The sequence below is a fragment of the Nerophis lumbriciformis genome, linkage group LG30, assembly GCF_033978685.3.
Source record: "Nerophis lumbriciformis linkage group LG30, RoL_Nlum_v2.1, whole genome shotgun sequence".
Lineage (NCBI taxonomy): Eukaryota > Metazoa > Chordata > Actinopteri > Syngnathiformes > Syngnathidae > Nerophis > Nerophis lumbriciformis.
In genome coordinates this window covers 9,471,682-9,490,977 of record NC_084577.2, presented here as the reverse complement: position 1 = coordinate 9,490,977, position 19,296 = coordinate 9,471,682, and the positions used below count along the sequence as shown (strand labels likewise).

General features: G+C 40.6%; 1 protein-coding gene across 3 annotated transcripts in view; it reads left to right on the top strand.

Annotated features, from left to right (window-relative positions):
- nf1a (neurofibromin 1a) overlaps window positions 1-19,296 on the top strand; it is a 210,755-nt gene that overhangs the window by 145,221 nt on the left and 46,238 nt on the right. For all 3 annotated transcript variants that reach the window (XM_061925507.1, XM_061925508.1, XM_061925506.1), the window contains 8 exons: window positions 1,890-2,030; window positions 3,784-3,910; window positions 5,877-6,008; window positions 6,090-6,225; window positions 12,747-12,907; window positions 12,990-13,112; window positions 13,176-13,294; window positions 13,375-13,475. In XM_061925507.1, coding sequence (XP_061781491.1) covers window positions 1,890-2,030; window positions 3,784-3,910; window positions 5,877-6,008; window positions 6,090-6,225; window positions 12,747-12,907; window positions 12,990-13,112; window positions 13,176-13,294; window positions 13,375-13,475 — 1,040 coding nt within the window. The remainder of the gene's footprint in view (window positions 1-1,889; window positions 2,031-3,783; window positions 3,911-5,876; window positions 6,009-6,089; window positions 6,226-12,746; window positions 12,908-12,989; window positions 13,113-13,175; window positions 13,295-13,374; window positions 13,476-19,296) is intronic.

The window sequence follows — 19,296 nt, the reverse complement described above, 5'->3', positions numbered from 1 at the left end:
AACTTTGCGCGAGGATCCACTAGCTTGAGCTTTCGGTTTATGGGAAATGTGGTTTGCTTCTCAGACCATCCATCACCCATCACGGCATTATTGTGAGAATTTTGAAACCGCATTCACAATACCATTTTATCCCTAAAACTTAACCATCGCCACCGAATTAATTTTCTGTTAATTACTTTTTTACCTTTTAGTATAATTTGTCTGTAAAATTGTTATAGTTATATACCTCTGCATCACATTGTAAATGTATTAACATTAAAGGAAACAACACCCCGTCTCTCACTGTGGTTACTAGAGATGCGCGGATAGGCAATTATTTCATCCGCAACCGCATCAGAAAGTCGTCAACCATCCGCAATCCAACCGATCTAACATTTGATCAGAACTGCATCCGCCCGCACCCGCCCGTTGTTATATATCTAATATAGACGATGCAAGGCATTAGTGAGGTTATAAAGCTTTTGCCTGTTAAAGAAAGGAGACTGATCCAACGCAGCACAGACATTCGCGTGCCACGCTGTCACGACCCAGACGCACACCAGTGCGCAATCATATGGGAGCCGCGCTGAGCGCACCTCCAAGCGCGTCTCACTGCCGGCGACGGCCGGGTTTATGGGCCCGACGCTCCAGCGCCATCCATTTTCAGGGCTAGTTGATTCGGCACGTGGGTTGTTACACACTCCTTAGCGGGTTCCAACTTCCATGGCCACCGTCCTAGCTGCTGTCTATATCAACCAGGGTGAGCCCCACCCCTTTCGTGAGCGCACTGCGCGCGGAGTGACCCCTGTTACGCGCCCCCGGCAACAGGGGTGGCGGGCAGGTAAGCTGCGCGGGCAGGTAAGCTGCGCGGGCGGAGCGCGCGGAGTGACCCCTGTTACGAGCCCCCGGCCACGGGGGTGGCGGGCAGGTAAGCTGCTTACCTGCTGCGCGTGACGCCGGCCGCGGCGAAGGCGGACGAGGCGGGGTGTCGGTGCGGTGGGCGCGGTGGTGACCCTGGACGTGCGTCGGGCCCTTCTCGCGGATCGCCTCAGCTACGGCTCCCGGTGGGGCCCTCTCGGGGGAAGGGGCCTCTGTCCCGGACCCCAGCGAGGCGTCGGGGGCCTTCTCCGCTCCGTAAAAGTGTCCATCTCTTTTCTTTTTTTTTCTTCTGTTGTGGCATATGCAGCAGGTGCCTGCTCGTTTTTCGTATGTGGGTAACAACATTTAACTATGTATATATATTTCCGAATTGGTTTAACTGCCACCCGCCTGAATCTATTTAAAATCTAATTTTTTTTTATTTCAATCGCCCGACCCGACCCGACCCGACCCGCTGATAAAATCTAATTTTTTTAAATTTCATCCGCCCCATACGCGGATAATCCGCGGACTCCGCGGTTGTGCCCGCAAACCGCGCATCTCTAGTGGTTACAGTGAAGCCAAGTGCTACATTCATCATATTCTGGTACGGAAAAAAAAGCATGTTCCCCGAGGTCACACGTGCCCCCCTTGGCATCGCACTGAATCCCCCCAGGGGAGCCTGCCCTACTATTTGAGAAGGACTAAGTTAACCTAATGACTGAAGCCCAGCGGTCAACTCAACCCCTTTAATAGTTTAATATACTTCATGTGAGCAATTTTGCAGCGTACCCATCTGACACACATATCCTGACTTAATGAGCAACTAGCCTTAGCGCTAAGCACAAAGAAATATGATTTTTTTCCCCCACCTCATCCTTGCGGCACATCCTAGAAAGTAGCTAGAACTGCTACAGCTGGGTTGCTTAGACATAAAGACTGTAAATTAAAGTGCCACTGTATTGTGATAAAAATGTTTACTTTAACTTTACCAACTACGTTCCAAGATTTAAACTGAAACTTGCTCTTAATTGCCTTTCTTCCTTCTGTAGGAGTCTCCTATGCACAGGGCGCTGTTCTGGGTTGCAGTGGCTGTACTACAGCTGGATGAAGTGAACCTGTATTCTGCTGGGACTGCTTTGCTGGAGCAGAACCTCCACACCCTGGACACAATGCATGTCTTCAATGACAAGGCAAATCATACCTTCAATCCCAAACGCTGCACTGCTTAAAATCGATATTTGCTCATATAAAAGCAGTAGATACAAATATGAGCTACTGCAGTTCAAATTTGGTTTTGACTCCTGTATTGGGTTTAAGTAGATAAGAAAAAACAGGAGCAAAACTATTCTGAATCATTTTTAATCTCTGAAAGCTTCTCTGCTTTCAAAGACTGTAATCCTTTTGGAACATTTTGTGGAACCTTGTGCTAGCGCACTTCTCGCCCTCCAAACCCTCCTGCTAGCAGAATGTTGATTTTGGATCAACGTGTGCAACAAATGTGAGTTTTGTAATTATTAGATTGGATTTAGCACCAATAACGCCCCCTGTCTCTATAATTGCCATTGTTTACTTGCAACAAAGGAAGCTATCCATCCATCTTCTTCCGCTTATCCGAGGTGGGGTCGCGGGGGCAGCAGCCTAAGCAGGGAAGCCCAGACTTTCCTCTCCCCAGCCACTTCGTGCAGCTCTTCCCGGGTTATCCCGAGGTGTTCCCAGGCCAGCTGGGAGACATAGTCTTCCCAACGTGTCCTGGGTCTTCCCCGTGGCCTCCTACCGGTTGGACGTGCCCTAAACACCTCCCTAGGGAGGCGTCCGGGTGGCATCCTGACCAGATGCCCGAACCACCTCATCTGGCTCCCCTCGATGTGGAGGAGCAGCGGCTTTACTTTGAGCATGGCAGAGCTTCTCACCCTATCTCTAAGGGAGAGCCCCGCCACCCGGCGGAGGAAACTCATTTCGGCCGCTTGTACCCGTGATCTTGTCCTTTCGGTCATAACCCAAAGCTCATGACCATAGGTGAGGATGGAAACATAGACCGACCGGTAAATTGAGAGCTTTGTCTTCCTGCTCAGCTCCTTCTTCACCACAATGGATCGATACAGCGTCCGCATTATTGAGGACGCCGCACCGATCCGCCTGTCGATCTCACGATCCACTCTTCCCTCACTCGTGAACAAGACTCCGAGGTACTTGAACTCCTCCACTTGGGGCAGGGCGAGAACCATGGACTCGGACTTGGAGGTGCTTATTCTCATCCCAGTCGCTTCACACTCGGCTGCGAACCGATCCAGTGAGAGCTGAAGATCCTAGCCAGATGAAGCCATCAGGACCACATCATCTGCAAAAAGCAGAGACCTAATCCTGCAGCCACCAAACCGGATCCCCTTAACGCCTTGACTGCGCCTAGAAATTCTGTCCATAAAAGTTATGAACAGAATCGGTGACAAAGGGCAGCCTTGAAAAAAATCTATAGAAGCTTTAAATCTTCAATAATCCTAACACACCTATTAAACACATCTAAATTGATAAAATGTATATGTCGTCCTGCTGGCCAAGAATTCTGAGAAGGCATCTACAAAATCCACTGTGCTAGCCTGTTGTGTTCACCTCGCTGCAAGTTTTGAGGCCGCGTTCTAAAGAATTTGACTGCAGAAGCTAGTTTCCGTATCTACCCGCTTGCTCTGACGTAATGCAGTTACATTGTGCAAGTATTCTGCATTATTATGCTGTACATTTTCTGCTTTGTCATTGTATTTATAAATTGTGACCAACTTATGCTAAATGAAATGTGTCTTTTAAAAAAAGCCTAATTTGGGAGAAATCCCACAAATTAACATAAAAATATCCAGAAAATGCTGGAAACCACTTGACATCTTATAAAATCCCTTCATCGCTTTTCTTTTATATTTTTTTAAACAACTTTTTTTTTTGTGGCTCTTTTAGAGTCCAGAAGAAGTGTTCATGGAGATCAGACGTCCTTTGGAATGGCACTGTAAGCAGATGGACCACTTTGTGGGACTGAACTTTAGTGCTAACTTCAACTTTGCACTTGTAGGCCACCTTCTCAAAGGTATTTACCAGGGGAAAAGAATGATGTGTAATGTGCAAATTTCTGGACAATTCAATTGTCACGCTGATGATATAGTGGCACTGTATGTATTTTATTTTACATTATATTTTTTTGTTGCCATGTAAATGACTTGACAATATTTGGTTAGATTAGAAGCACAATTAAAATACAAAGCAAGTAAGATGCACAATATTATGATTCTAAACTTAAAAAGTATCCGGGATCAGTTATGGCTTCATGGCAAAGTGTCTCGACAAGCCTGATCATAGAGTCCAGCACAAACACATCCACTGTTGGTGATAAAAGTTTTTCGTCAGATAGTTAGCATTATCATAAGTTAACTCTGCTTTTGGCTAACTAGAAAAATGGCCACACTCACAGCATCACATCACAGCATTACAAACTAAATAGTGAATATGATATGTGATTTAACTTTGTTCTGCTGGTTTACTGCCTCCTCGGCACATATCCTCAAGCAACTACTGTGGAACTCGATAAGTCAATCCCGCTAATGTCAAAACCCATCTGTCGACCAATTTTTCAAGTACTGGTCCACCATGTTTTTCTTTTACAAAAAAGGACCTGCTTAAGTCGACATCAACCTACCTTTTTGTCGATATCTGTTGTAGTATTGTTGACTTCATCATTATTGCTCAGCAGTGTGAAACGACAACAGAAACTAAACTTGTACAATTACACATCAAAAACGTGCACATACTTACTTCCTGTTCAGTGCAAAGTAAGTCTCAAAATAAAAGCATGTCAGTATTTACCTGGATTGCAGCACAGCAACTAACAAAATGCACCAATTTAATTTTAGTGTTTAGATTGTTTGCAATGAGAAGAAAGATGTTTTCATTTACGGAAAGCTTTATTGTCAATGTAGTCAAAAGATACAATGAAATAATCGCAACAGCTCTCTGAGAAAAGGGTATATAAAACATTGCCATTCAACTGGCCCGGGGACCAAAACCGTCCACGGAATGACACCATACCGGCCCCCCAAGTTCAATTCAAAACTTAGGTGACAAACATTTTTGCAGCAAATTCATAGACATTGGAGGGCTCCTGTTCTATTGAGGAACAACTGCAAACACAATGGCAGATTCTTACTTAGACATTTAAACTTGTTAGCATATATAAAACACTGGGGTCCAAACTTTTGATGTACATAACTGAAGCAATTCTCAAGGCAACCTTTTAAGTTCTCTCTTTTTTGGCAATTAAGTTGTTGCTGTAGCTTGTATACTAGTAGTGTTCCTCAAGGTTCCATTTTAGTACCTCCCTTTTTCATTCTTTTGGCTATTTAACTAGTGGCCGTGAGTTCAGTTAAAAAAACTTGTGTGACACTCACAATTTTGCAGCAGATTTTAAAAACACCTACTGTATGTGCTATCACATAGATGATCTTTGACTTGCTGTGTTTGCAGAAGTTCCTTAAAAACAGCAAAGCGCTTGGGTAGCGCTGACAAAATAAACAGACCAAAATTTAATGTCTACTGTAGAGGATGCTGGTTCTCAGGAATATACAAAATAAGACTGATAGTGAAGGGAGATGTCCAACCTCATTGTCCTTAGCTTTCTGAAAAACAATTTAGTTGAATAGCCCTGGTATAAAACAACATAGGAAAACCAAGGAATATAAATACAAATGAGCAAGCAATGGCTTTTTTCATTTTTTCGGTTTCAATTATGTCGACGTCACTCAGCCAGTCCAAGGAGTGGAGGCATACACTTGTCCCACTGTAGTTTGCCGAGTCCTTTATGGCTGCAGTACCAGAGTACGCCAAGCTGGTCATATGACTTTTTAGTACAGCAGTCTTTCAACTTGCTATAATCTTTACAATAATTTAGAGGGTTTCTTTCCGAACTAGAGTCTAATAAATGTAACTCCTCAGTCATAGGAGAAACATTTGGATATGATTCCCTATTTTTAATTTGTGTATTTTTGGTCATGTGCTTCCAGGTTACAGACACCCATCAGCCAACACAGTAGCGAGAACAGTGAGAATCCTTCACACACTTTTGACTCTCATCAGCAAGCATTTGAAATGTGACAAGTTTGAAGTCAACACCCAGAGTGTGGCTTATTTAGCTGGTATTGACACAGTTAACAACTCAATATGATATTGAATTGCTTTCCTTTGGTCAGTAATAATTATGTTGGGGTTCTGTGCAGCACTGCTCACGGTGTCTGAGGAGGTCCGAAGTCGTTGCAGTCTTAAACACAGGAAGTCGCTCCTAATCTCAGACCTCTCGATGGATCCGGTACCTATGGACACCTACTCCAGTGTAATCAGTGATTCCAGCTGCAGGTGAGCTTGTATACATTTAATTATTTGATGACCACACTTTTCTTTAATTGAGTTTATTTGTATTAATAATTTCCTATAGTATATACTCCACTGAGAAGTTGTCGAGGCCTTTAGAAATTCTGTATACAGAAAGTCGTAGGTTTACAGTGCATCCGGAAAGTATTCACAGGGCCTTACTTTTTCCACATTTTGTTATGCCTTATTCCAAAATGGAATACATTAATTTTTGTCCTCAACATTTTACAGACGTTAACTCACAATGACAATGTAATTATTTTTTTTATTATTGCAAATGTATTAAAAACTAAAAATCACATGTACATAAGTATTCACAGCATTTGCTCAATACTTTGTTGATGCACTTTTGGCTCTTTGCCCATTCCTCTTTCTCAAGCTCCATCAGGTTGTATAAAAAGCGTTGCTTTTTATCCAAGATGTCTTTGTACATTGCTGCATTCATCTTTCTCTCTATCCTGACAAGTCGCCCAGTTCCTGCAAAACATTCCCAAGGCATTATCTGCCACCACCAATCTTCACTGTAGAGATGGTATTGGCCTGGTGACGAGCGGTGCCTGGTTTCCTCCAAACATGAAGCCTGGTATTCACGCCAATTTTTGTCTCATCAGACCAGAGAATTTTGTTTCTCATGGTCTCAGAGTCTTTCAGGTGCATTTTGGCAAACTTTTTTACTAAGAAATGGCTTCCGTCTGGCCACTATACCATACAGGCCTGATTGGTCGATTGCAGCGGAGATGGTTGTCCTTCTGGAAGGTTCTCCTCTATCCACAGAGGATTGTAGCTCTGACAGTGTGACCTTTCCGGTTCTTGGTCACCTCCCTAACTTGACTAAGATGCATACAGCAATGTACAAAGACATCCTGGATGAAAACCAACTCTTCCCATTCAATCTGATGGAGCTTGAGAGGTGCTGCAAAAATGAATGGGCAAAAAGGAATAGGCGAAACTGCCCAAAGATAGGTCTGCAAGCTTGTGGCATTGTATGCCAGAGGAGCATAAACAAACTATTGAGCAAAGGATGTCAATAGGTGTGTACATGGGATTTTTTAAATGTTTTTTTTCTCTAATAAATTAGCTAAATTAAATTAAAAAAAAACTTTTTTGACATTGTCATATTTATTGTGTGTAGAACTTTTGAGGACAAAAATGGTTTTATTCCATTTTGGAATAAGACTGTAACATAAAATGTGGAAAAAGTGCATACAAGTTCCGTTTCTATAAGGGCATAAGTCGAGTTTTAGTGCAAATTAAAATCTACTGTATATGTAAATTAACACGAGTCCCTTACGCTGTACACAGAAACACACAAAGCTGCCAACTCTTCCGTTTTTTCTGGAAGACTTTTGCACTCGTCCACTGACATCAGTTAAAAATCTTCCGAACTGTTACGTTTTGTGAAGGCATAAAATACTCGAGTTTGTCAATCAAATTGTGTAAATAATAAATAAATATTGTGAGAATGTGTTCTTTATGTACATCACACATTATGCTGCGAGCCTTAGTGCGAGGGACCGTTGATCGTTAAAAAAAATGTTGCTCACATTTTTGCAGCAGAATACTCCTAAAAGTATTTTTTTATTTTCACAGTAGGTCCTTGAAAGAGAACTATTGGTAGTTTGTAAAAATATCAGAGCGCTTCTTCCTCATAAAGGATCTTTGACTAGCCGGCTTCCTCCCACCTCCAAAGACATGCACCTGGGGATAGGTTGATTGGCAACACTAAATTGGCCCTAGTGTGTGAATGTGAGTGTGAATGTTGTCTGTGTATCTGTGTTGGCCCTGCGATGAGGTGGCGACTTGTCCAGGGTGTACCCCGCCTTCCGCCCGATTGTAGCTGAGATAGGCTCCAGCACCCCCTGCGACCCCAAAGGGAATAAGCGGTAGAAAATGGATGGATGGATGGATTATCCATTTGATGGGATAAAAAAAACATGGACGTTACATTAAATGTACAAAATTTAAAAAAAGGTACCGCCCCCTTAGCTTTCTAAAGATACAACATTCATAACAGTTTAGTTGATAAGTAGAGTAGAAAAATACAGTATTATATATCCTGATGTTCTTCTGTTTTTAAAATTGTATGTTAATCTAATTTATCCAGTTAATTTTAATTACAACATTTGTATTTTTATAGCATGTAAAAAATGTATTTTAAGAATCCCATATGCAATCAGACAAATGTCAAATTAATAAGGGTACATTGCAAGTGTATATTATCATTTAGAATGTTAAGATTCTGTCAGAAATCTGAGTAGTCGTGGTGGCAATCATTTGATTACATAGCTGAATTTAAAGCATTGTATTGCAGTTGCGAAACAAATGAAGTAAATATTGCATGTAAGGGGGTGTAAGGATATCTACTTGATTGCAAACCCCAAATGTTGGCAGCTACTGTATGAACACATGGCCACATAAAATACAGTAATAGAAATATTAAATGCATGATTAAACTGAAACTGTAATAAAAACGAGACAACAAATTTATTTTATCCCCTGTGGTTGTCTTGCACACTGTAAGAGACATTGCAAAGAGGGATAAACTGGCTTATTAGGAAGTTTCAATAATGAGACTACAACACTGGTTAGTTATCACTTTCCCTTTCATCATAGCCAATCCTTTCACATATTGATTTAAAGATGCCATGTTTATCCTTCATGATGGTTGCAACAGTCAAACAGCTTCGACTAAGTATTCAGCCAATGTTGGTCTACATTTTTGCACTTTCTGAGCATTTTATGATACGGTGTCCAATTTTACTTAACTTTTCACTTGTACGTTTTTTTTTGTGACACACTGCAATCATAAGAGCCTGTCTCACACTAGGAAGACAAATAATGGATGTGGAAGTTAAAAAGTTAACTAAAAAAAGAAAAGTGAAGTAGTGACGCATGACTAAGTAGTTTACCGCCAGGCGCATGTAATGAGTTCTCTTTTTCTTTTTGTACAGTATTAATGATACTATTATTATTATTACTGTATGGTCTTAAGATATGGCTATTTGGTGTTGGGGATTCTAAAGACAATGTTTAAAATGTATTCAAACTCTTTAATTCCTGTGTGTCAGTAGCACTTAGATTCTGACTGTCAGGGAGGAAAAGCTTGGTGTGACAGCTTTACATTCTTTGGGTACGACTTCTTAAAGGGGAACTGCACTTTTTGGGAGAATTTTGCCGATCTTGTAGAATCATTATGAAAAACATGACGATGGATTTTTTTTTGTTTTTTTGCTTTGTTAATAAATAAATGCGATCAAAAGTCTGCTTGCAATGAAGCCTATGGGAGCCACTCAAATCTGCCTATAAAGCCCTTAAAAAGAAATCCAAACACCTCCATTAAGGTGTTAAATACCGTATTTTTCGGACTATACGTCTCTCCGGAGTATACGTCGCACCGGCCGAAAATGCACAATAAAGAAGGAAAAAAACATATACCGTATTTTCCGCACTATAAGGCGCACCGGATAATTAGCCGCACCTTCAATGAATTACATAGTTCATAACTTTGTCCACCAATAAGCCGCCCCGGATTATAAGCCGCGCCTACGCTGCGCTAAAGGGAATGTCAAAAAAACAGTCAGATAGTTCAGTCAAACTTTAATAATATATTGAAAACCAGCGTTCTAACAACTCTGTCCCAAAATGTACGCAAATGTGCAATCACAAACATAGTAAAATTCAAAATGGTGTAGAGCAATAGCAACATAATGTTGCTCGAACGTTAATGTCACAACACACAAAATAAACATAGCGCTCACCTTCTGAAGTTATTCTTCATTCGTAAATCCTTCGAATTCTTCGTCTTCGGTGTCCGAATTGAAAAGTTGGGCGAATACGGGATCCAAAATGGCCGGTTCCGTCTCGTCGAAGTCATCGGAGTCAGTGTCACTGTTGTCCAGCAGTTCTGTGAATCCTGCCTTCCGGAAAGCTCGGACCACAGTTGTGACCGAAATATCTGCCCAGGCATTTACGATCCACTGGCAAATGTTGGCGTATGTCGTCCGGCGCTGTCTGCCCGTCTTAGTGAAGGTGTGTTCGCCTTCGGAGCTGTGTGAAAAAAGCCACCCGGCCTCTTCGCGTAAACTTCCCTTAACCACTCGCTCATCTTTTCTTCATCCATCCATCCCTTCGAGTTAGCTTTTATGATGACGCCGGCTGGAAAGGTCTCTTTTGGCAAGGTCTTCCTTTTGAATATCACCATGGGTGGAAGTTAGCATGGCAAGCTAGAACCACAGTGAAGGATGACTTCTCATTCCCTGTGGTGCGAATATTCACCGTACGTGCTCCCGTTCCACAGTGCGGTTCACAGGAATATCAGTTGCTGTGAAATACGGTAGTAATCCGTGTGCGGATGGAGAGATTGCGTCTTTTTATGAACCGGATCCTTGTCGCTTAGTAGGAGCCATTTTGTGGTCTTTACAGATGTAAACAGGAAATGAAACGTACGGTGATATCCGCGCGTTTTTTCTTCTTCTTCCGGGGGCGGGTGGTTGCTTACAGTAGAAGAAGAAGCGCTTCCTGTTCTATGGGGGCGGGTGCTTTCCTTGGCGGTTGCTTGCGTAGAAGAAGAAGCGCTTCCTGTTCTACCGGGAAAAAAGATGGCGGCTGTTTACCGAAGTTGCGAGATCGAAACTTTATGAAAATGAATCGTAATAAAGCGCACCGGGTTATAAGGCGCACTGTCAGCTTTTGAGAAAATGTGTGGTTTTTAGGTGCGCCTTATAGTGCGGAAAATACGGTATACGTCGCACTGGAGTATAAGTCGCATTTTTTGGGGAAATTTATTTGATAAAATCCAACACCAAGAATAGAAATTTGAAAGGCAATTTAAAATAAATAAAGAATAGTGAACAACAGGCTGAATAAGTGTACGCCATATGACGCACAAATAACCAACTGAGAACGTGCCTGGTATGTTAACCAACACATCATGGCAAGAGTCATTCAAATAACTATAACATATAGAACATGCTATACGTTTACCAAACAATCTGTCACTCCAAATCGCTAAATCCGATGAAATCTTTTTCCTCGGTGTCGCCTCTGGTATGCGCCCCGCTAGCGATCTTTCTTTCTGCTGCTCGATTGCTGTTCTCTGCAGCATATTTCACTACGTCCAGCTTGTAATCTGCAGTATATGATTTCCTTTTCGGTGCCATTTTAGTTCAGTCCTTCTCAGTTTTTATAAGTTACCGCCAATGTTGATGTGATCCATTTTAATAGCTCCAGCAGTAGCGTATAGCATATAGCAGTTAGCATATCATGACCCACAATGCACTTCTGCCATGACCCGCCCCCGCCGAATTCTTATTGGTTGGCGTGTGAGTGACGATTGCTGACGTGTGTGTGACGGTTGCGGACATTTTCTGCGTCGCTCACGCAAATGAAATAAATAATATTATTTGATATTTTACGGTAATGTGTTAATAATTTCACACATAAGTCGCTCCGGAGTATACGTCGCACCCACGGCCAAACTATGAAAAAAACGTTGACTTATAGTCCGAAAAATATGGTACATGATGTAAGTATATATGTAATGTAGTAACAGGCACATTTATAATAACATTTAATATTTACGTATTTTGATCATTTAGGCGTATTAATTTCAAAAACGCATCACGAGGGTCGCTTTTATTTATTTATTTTTTCTCATCACTGATTATTCCTCACTGCAGACTTCATGAGAGGCAAAAAAAACATAAAACATCACTACTGTATACGGTCTGCTGTCATCAGGATGTTCACTTCTAGGACGCTCATATATTCCTGTTTAGATGAAGAATGACTCATAGTCCGTGCGAAGCTCCAGCGCGGGGGGACCAAATGTCTCTTGCGTCATTCTTGCCAGTTCCGGGTCCTAAATGGCTGTCAAAGTGTACCAATTTTTCTGATTGCATCCTCAGCCATCTACTTTCCAGGTGAAAGGCATTATTTATTATCTACAAGAAACCTTGAAAGAGCAGGTAAGCAGCAGACCACTCGATTATGTAAACATAGGGAAACTCGGTAGTGATCACGCCGCCGCTATAAATAGTTTGTCTTGGTTAGCGCTTAGAATAACAATATCACTAATCCTTGGTTAATATTCAAGTCACAACATGTAAATGAAGTATTGTTGGCACTTTTTGAATGGTTATTTATTGGATTTCATGGTCGGAATAGAGGACCTCCGATTGGCTCCGCTTTAAGCGGACGTTTATTTAATAGTTACAATGTATTAGGAAAAAAAATCCCTCCGTCTTCATGTCTTTCACAATGATTGTGAACGATAGGCAAAATAAAAAAGTGCAGTTCCCCTTTTAAGGGGTGACTTTTTAATGTAATTTTAACTTTTTTGCATGGACAAAATACAAGTTCTTATTATGTTGACTAAACCTTTGATATTTTCAAAATATTTTACAAACATTTTCTATGAATTCTAGCATATGTTTTCCATTAAATTTCATATTAGCTTTCATATTTTTTACTTGTTTCCCTTCTGCCTTTTCCCCCCTTACTCTCAGGACACTCAGAGAAACTCAACCATGGACATCCCCTCAGGTTTCAGACCGCTACCTTTCAGCTCACCACTACCCTACAGCGGGTCAAATAAGCCCACGTACGCGCAAGTCAATGAGCCTGGACATGGGACAGCCTTCCCAGGCCACGACAAAGAAGCTTTTGGGTACAACTTAACCCTACGCGCACATGACAATACACACATACATCTTCTATGATAAAATAATTTGCTTTGCCATTTTTCATAGGCACCAGAAAGAGCTTTGATCATCTCATATCAGACTCTAAAGCTCCAAAGAGACCTGAAATGGAATCAGGCATGACCACACCTCCTAAAATGAGGCGTGTTGCAGAAAATGATTATGAGATAGGTGCGATTACAGACTTTTCTTTACATGTCGGTGCCCTGTTAATAATGTGATTCTTTATTTCAGAGACGCAAAGAATAGGAAACTCTCACCTTCGCAAGGTTTCTGTCTCTGAGTCAAATGTTTTGCTGGATGAGGAGGTGCTGACTGACCCGAAGATCCAGGCTCTCCTTCTCACTGTGCTGGTGAAAAAGCATTTCTACCACCAAATATCTACAGTTTAATTGTTAAGTGTTATTTTGCTGACAGTCTCTTTTTTTGCCAGGCCACCCAGGTCAAATACACCACAGATGATTTTGATCAGCGGATTCTTTATGAGTACTTGGCTGAAGCTAGCGTTGTCTTCCCAAAGGTTTTTCCTGTTGTGTAAGTAGTCATCTTACTACTACTACTACTACTGCATTGCTAGCACAATGCATCTCTCTGCTCTTAGAAAGTAGGTTGAGCATTTAGAACCGCACACAGTGCTCACCGGCCAAACAATCCAGTTAATTAAAGACTCTACCGAAGGTAATATATGGAAGTGAATGTTTGTTTTCTTATCACTTTATTGATGAAGCAAAATGTAATGTTTTAGATGCTTATGATGCGTTTTAGCTAAGTTGCAACATCTAAAAATTATTTTAGCAATGCATAAATTAAACCGAGGCGTCAGTTATGACTGTTCATAAACACATTGAGGATGCAGCACAAATTAGTATCTCAAAGTTCATAATTATTACTTTCTTCTTCCTATTTGAGCTAAAAAAAAAAAAAGACTAAAAAAAGCAATTCATACATTTCCTTATTTAGCATAAGAGACAAGAATCTTGCATTTACACATTTGCAAAGCAGAAGCACCATGAGGTCCAAAGGAGTAAGCAGAAGTAAAAATACTTATAATCGCCTACCCCTTTTTTATATAGTCACATCACATAACAGCTGTCGATTGCTTGTGTGAGCAATTAATACAATGAGTTGTTACAATATCAAATTCACAGTAACTGTACAATCATATTTATTACATTGTCATATTAGGTATCTTCAGATTATCCTGTAATCTAAAGATACAAATATTTTACTTTGGTGAGAGTGTGTAGTGTACATGTGTAGTGTACATGCACATGCCCATACACCTCCTGTGCGTGTGTATTAAAATCCAAATCTCTGATATAAGCACTCAAATACAAGCAATACTGTACCATATTTAGTTGGGCAAAGATCGATAGCCAGTTGAAAGCTAAATGTCCTCCAATAAGCACATAAAGTTAGTATTTTCCTGTATTTTAGTGAAGTAATTCACAAAAGGTAAACATTGTACGCTATAGGCTACAAGGAGCACACTACACAGCTAAGCACTCAATAGCACACCAGCTTGACATATGTAATACGTGTCCGTAATTGAACAATATTGCAGTCCAAAACATGAGATTTTCCCATATGAAAAAGTATCAAATAATTATAGTTGCATAATACTTAATCAAAGTCTCCAAGGCAGAAGCATGTTAGAAGGTATCCAGTAACAAACGGGTCCGTATTATTTAACTTACTGCGTGTTGAGCATAACTTTAATTTTTATGGCCACAAAGTGTTGCAAAAAAACAATTATCACTCCACTTTAACTTAAAGACAGCATAAGTCCATTCCAGATGGTCAATAATAAATATGTTGGTCTTTTCCATCCCTACCATTGTTCTCTGTTTGAGAAATGTCAGTTGATCAAGCTTTTTTTCACGTTTCAGTTCCACAGTACAAAATAGTAAAAGTAGTTATGAAGTTACATGTAGTATATATAGTATAAAGTATGTATGTAGTTCTTTGTTTGCTCAATTCTGACAGCCGAAAACAGTGCAAAAGTTAGCACCTATGCTAAAGCTAAGTAGTCCTTTTCACAGATGACATATTATTGTGCTTTCTTCCCCAACGGCCGACCTCGTTGTTAGTGACGTCACGTGAAAACACTCGATATGAAGTACACTGCACCTTTTGCAAGAAAACCTTGAAACATTGGGCATGAAAGCATTGGAATTCCATGGGGGAAAAAAACACACACACCATGTCAAAACCTTGCGAAACCAGTACCAATCATTTGTGCCACGTTTGTCCTGCAAAAATTTTAGTTTATTACATTATTATAGTTTTTAAAGGAGCCATATGTAAAAAGCTGGCCAGAAATGGGACTGCAATCACGGTCAAAATTCTGTAGTCTCCTCTCCCTGACTGAGGTTGCCAGATACGCAGCCAAATCCAGCTCGATCGACTGGGCTACTCCAAGGATCTTCAAACTTCCATTGTCTTTTACTCGGGAATTTGCTGCTGTGACCATCATAGCTAAATAGACAAGCCTTTTGTCAATAAAAAATCTCTAACCAACACATTTTACACAGAAATTTGGCTATTTTCAGTAAGTAGTACCTCATGGCAATTATATGGTTATTGTCAGAAAACAAAGACTAAAACAAACTACAACCAACGCTAGCAATGGTTATACTGGTGAAAATAAGTAGAGCATGCTTAGCAGCCTAATGCATTCCCAAAACTAAAGAGAAGACATTTTACCAAGGTATGCCGATAGGGCTACTGTTTCAAACGTGTCAGGTTGCCATATAACTTGGTACATGTAGTCCACAATATGCAAACACGAATAAGGAGTTATTTTATCATGTGATTTGGCTGTCTCCATACGTTTCACATTGCCATGATTGCCGTGCTAATGTTGGAACCCATTTCCTCAGCGTATCAGCATATTGAGAACGAAATAGGCACTGACACTACCAATATCCACATAGGTTTTATTTGATGAAAATATATTTTGCCCTGTCAGTTCAATTACACATCGACATACAGGCTAACAGGCATATATTTCCCCCTATATGTCGATGTGTCATTGACCGGGCTAGCATTCTAAGCATTCGTTGCACGAACATACTAGCTTTGTTCGACAAGATCATAGACTGTATTGGACAAAATAGTTTACATACGAAATGTCCATTTCCATTTATTACAAGTAATAAGAAAACGTAAATGGCTTACTTACCTATCAAGGAGGAAATTGGCAAGTTTGGCTTCAGATGAAAAAATCTTCTCCGCCTTATTAAATCGTCTCCATCTTTTAAAGGCTTCCCCAATACAAATCCTCCTTTTGTTCCTGGCTTTGTCATGAATAAGTGTAGAATCATAACGACGCCTTTTAGATTTACTAAGGTCTGACATGTTTAGTAACTTTACCAGTGGCATTAGCTAGACGAAGATGACGGTGCGTAACTGGAAACCTGGATGTTACACACTCACAGACTTTCTAATTGGTCAAACGTTAGAGGGCAGGGCATCGAAATGAAAACAATAACACGATTTCGGGGCTGTAAATCTAATTTTGAAATATGTCCCGGCTGAACTACTGTTATCAGTTATAAAGGTATTCGAAAAGAACATGATTTATTAATGCTTTTTGACATATCAGGGCCATTTAATGATGACTTGACATGAAATGATTACATATGGCTCCTTTAAGTTATTAACATTTTATGGTTTTATGTTAACATATAGTTAATGTGGTATTAATCATAACTAGGCCCTAACTATGTCAAACTCTCCCCAAACTTGTCCCATTTGTTTGCGTTACATTTGTGCTGGTCTGTGCTGCAAAATATTTTGGTCTAACTATTATAGTTTTTTTAGTTATTAACAAATTATGATTCATAACCAGCCCCCCACCTTTTCAAAATCTCCCCAAACCAGTCCCAATCGTTTGTGCTGCATTATAGCTTTTAAGTTAGCATTTTATGGTTTTATGTTATCAATGTTTTGTTTTTATATATATATTTATATATATATATATATATATATATATATTATAAAGAACAAATGTAACAATTACATGTCAATATTTGGCGGCACGGTGGGGCTTCTGCCTCACATCGAGAAGGTCCTGGGTTCAATTCCCGGGCTGTTCTTCATTTTAAAATATATTCAACAGTGTTAGTGACATTTGACAGCTCAGCTATGCAACACATATAAAACATATGTAAAAAACAAAACAAAACAAAAACTGACTTAAAATCCAAAAGTAACAAGGACAAACAAACATTGGCATTCAACTTTTTGCCAAAATGTAGAAAAATAAAATAATCAGCTATACTCAACCTTACACTGAACACTGAAATTGACCTTGTGTACATAATGTCCAAGTGCTGCTCTGAGAGGTCCTGGGAGCAGGGCGATAACACTCTTCAGAAGGAACTGGTCATTACAGAAGGTGATGTTAAGGGGGAACTCCTGCAGCAGGTAACTGCTTTCCACTGCAATCTGAATACAGTGCTGCTCCAGTGCTGTAACTGTGGCTAATTAAACCAGTGCAGGACTCCTTAGTGTTGGAAGGATTCATCGATTGCATGGATAAGTCTACCATTGATGTTGTCAGAGGTTGTAGACAAATAGAGCATCCCAGCTGCACGCGTGCCACAAGTGCTGCATGGATTCCTATGATACCCTCTTTTAATGTAATGTTTCCAACAACAGGTGCTAAGGGAACTTCTCTGTAGTATGGGAGTCTTCTTCAGCTTTCTTAATTTGACTACTGCCTCTCAGTCATCAGAGTAGGAGCATGGCTCATCAATTTGCTTATACTGCATCAACTTGCTTTACCCCTGATCTCAGCTAAAAATATTGAAGATCATTTTTGCCCTGTCCTTGTACACTTCAGAACGTATTTATGGCGTCACATTAGTGCCACAAATCCAAGCGCATAAAAACTGTTATCGCGCACTGATTCTCCACTTCGTGCGCGCGCAACACCCTTTTGCGCGCGCGCGGTGCCTTTCTGCGGGCGCGCCTTCTCGGTCTGTGCGCTGTCATGTTTCGTTTTGGCACTTTGGGGGCGGGTATGCTTAGACGGCCCCTTCTTTCTGATTGGTCAGGCGAAAAATGCTCAGAGCCAATCAGAAGTATAGCAGGGCGGGTCATCGTCAATATGTATCAAGATTTACGGAGGAAGAAGTGGATAAAAACATGTCACGCGCTGATGAAGGTTATTTCATACCACATAAACATAATACAGGGTAATTCAAAATGTGACCCAAATAAATAATAAGACAACAAACACCATAATCACATCTTTCAGCCAGAACTGGTCCACCAGCAATAACATCCAACCATAACATTATTTTATATTTTCACTTCTTCTTGAACATTTGTTTTCTAATTTATGGAATTTCTTTTGATTCAGCCATAAGATTAATGAAATAATCTTTGAATTTTGTTTTTAAAATGTTAAAAATAGCCTTTTAATAATGTATTCTGAAACAGTTTAAAATAATCAGAGAACTGACTAACACTGACCCTACACAACTATGTTGCACAATTAAGTCTTTTTTTTTTCAAGCGAAAGAGGTAATTTCAACAGGTACAGCATCCTATGTCATATCTACATGTAATAAGATTTGTAACAAGGCAAACCGTTTCTAAATTGTTCGAAAATCGAGCAAGTTATGGTAATTTAATTAGTACATGTACCATTGACATCAATGTAATGATTGAGGCTAGCTGTCCGAGGTAAGATGGCTACAACGTTGCTACGCTGGAGAATCATTGGTCATATGAAAAATGCTCAGAGCCAATCAGAAAGGAGGGGCCGTCTAAGCATACCCGCCCCCAAAGTGCCAAAAAGAAACATGACAGCGCGAGGAGAGATGCCAGGAGTACACAGAGAGCGCACAGACCGAGACGGCGCGCACGCAGAAAGGCACCACGCGCGCGCAAAAGGGTGTCGCGCGCGCACGAAGTGGAGAATCAGCGCGCGATAACAGTTTTTATGCAATCGGATTTTTGGCACTAATGTGACGCCATACGTATTCCTTTTGGAACAATGCTTGAAATCAGGTGCCAAGTTTGTTTCCTGAACATTGTTACTGTGATTTTGAAAATGTTCACTGTTGCAGAATGCACAACAGAGACGCTGGCAGAAAGAGTCAAAGGCACATGTATTAGGTACACTAAAGACTGCAATAAACTCTCGCGTCACTCAGCTTGCGTTCCCTCTGACGGCGTCTTGTTTGATTTATAGCTCTGCCTGCGGGGTGGTACCAGACTTGTAATTTTTTTCCAAAACACTGAGGGGCAATTTGTCCTGAAGGAGCAACCACAGCTATATTGACATTATATTTACTTTCTTGTAAAGAATGACAACAACTACAGCATTGACATATTTGTC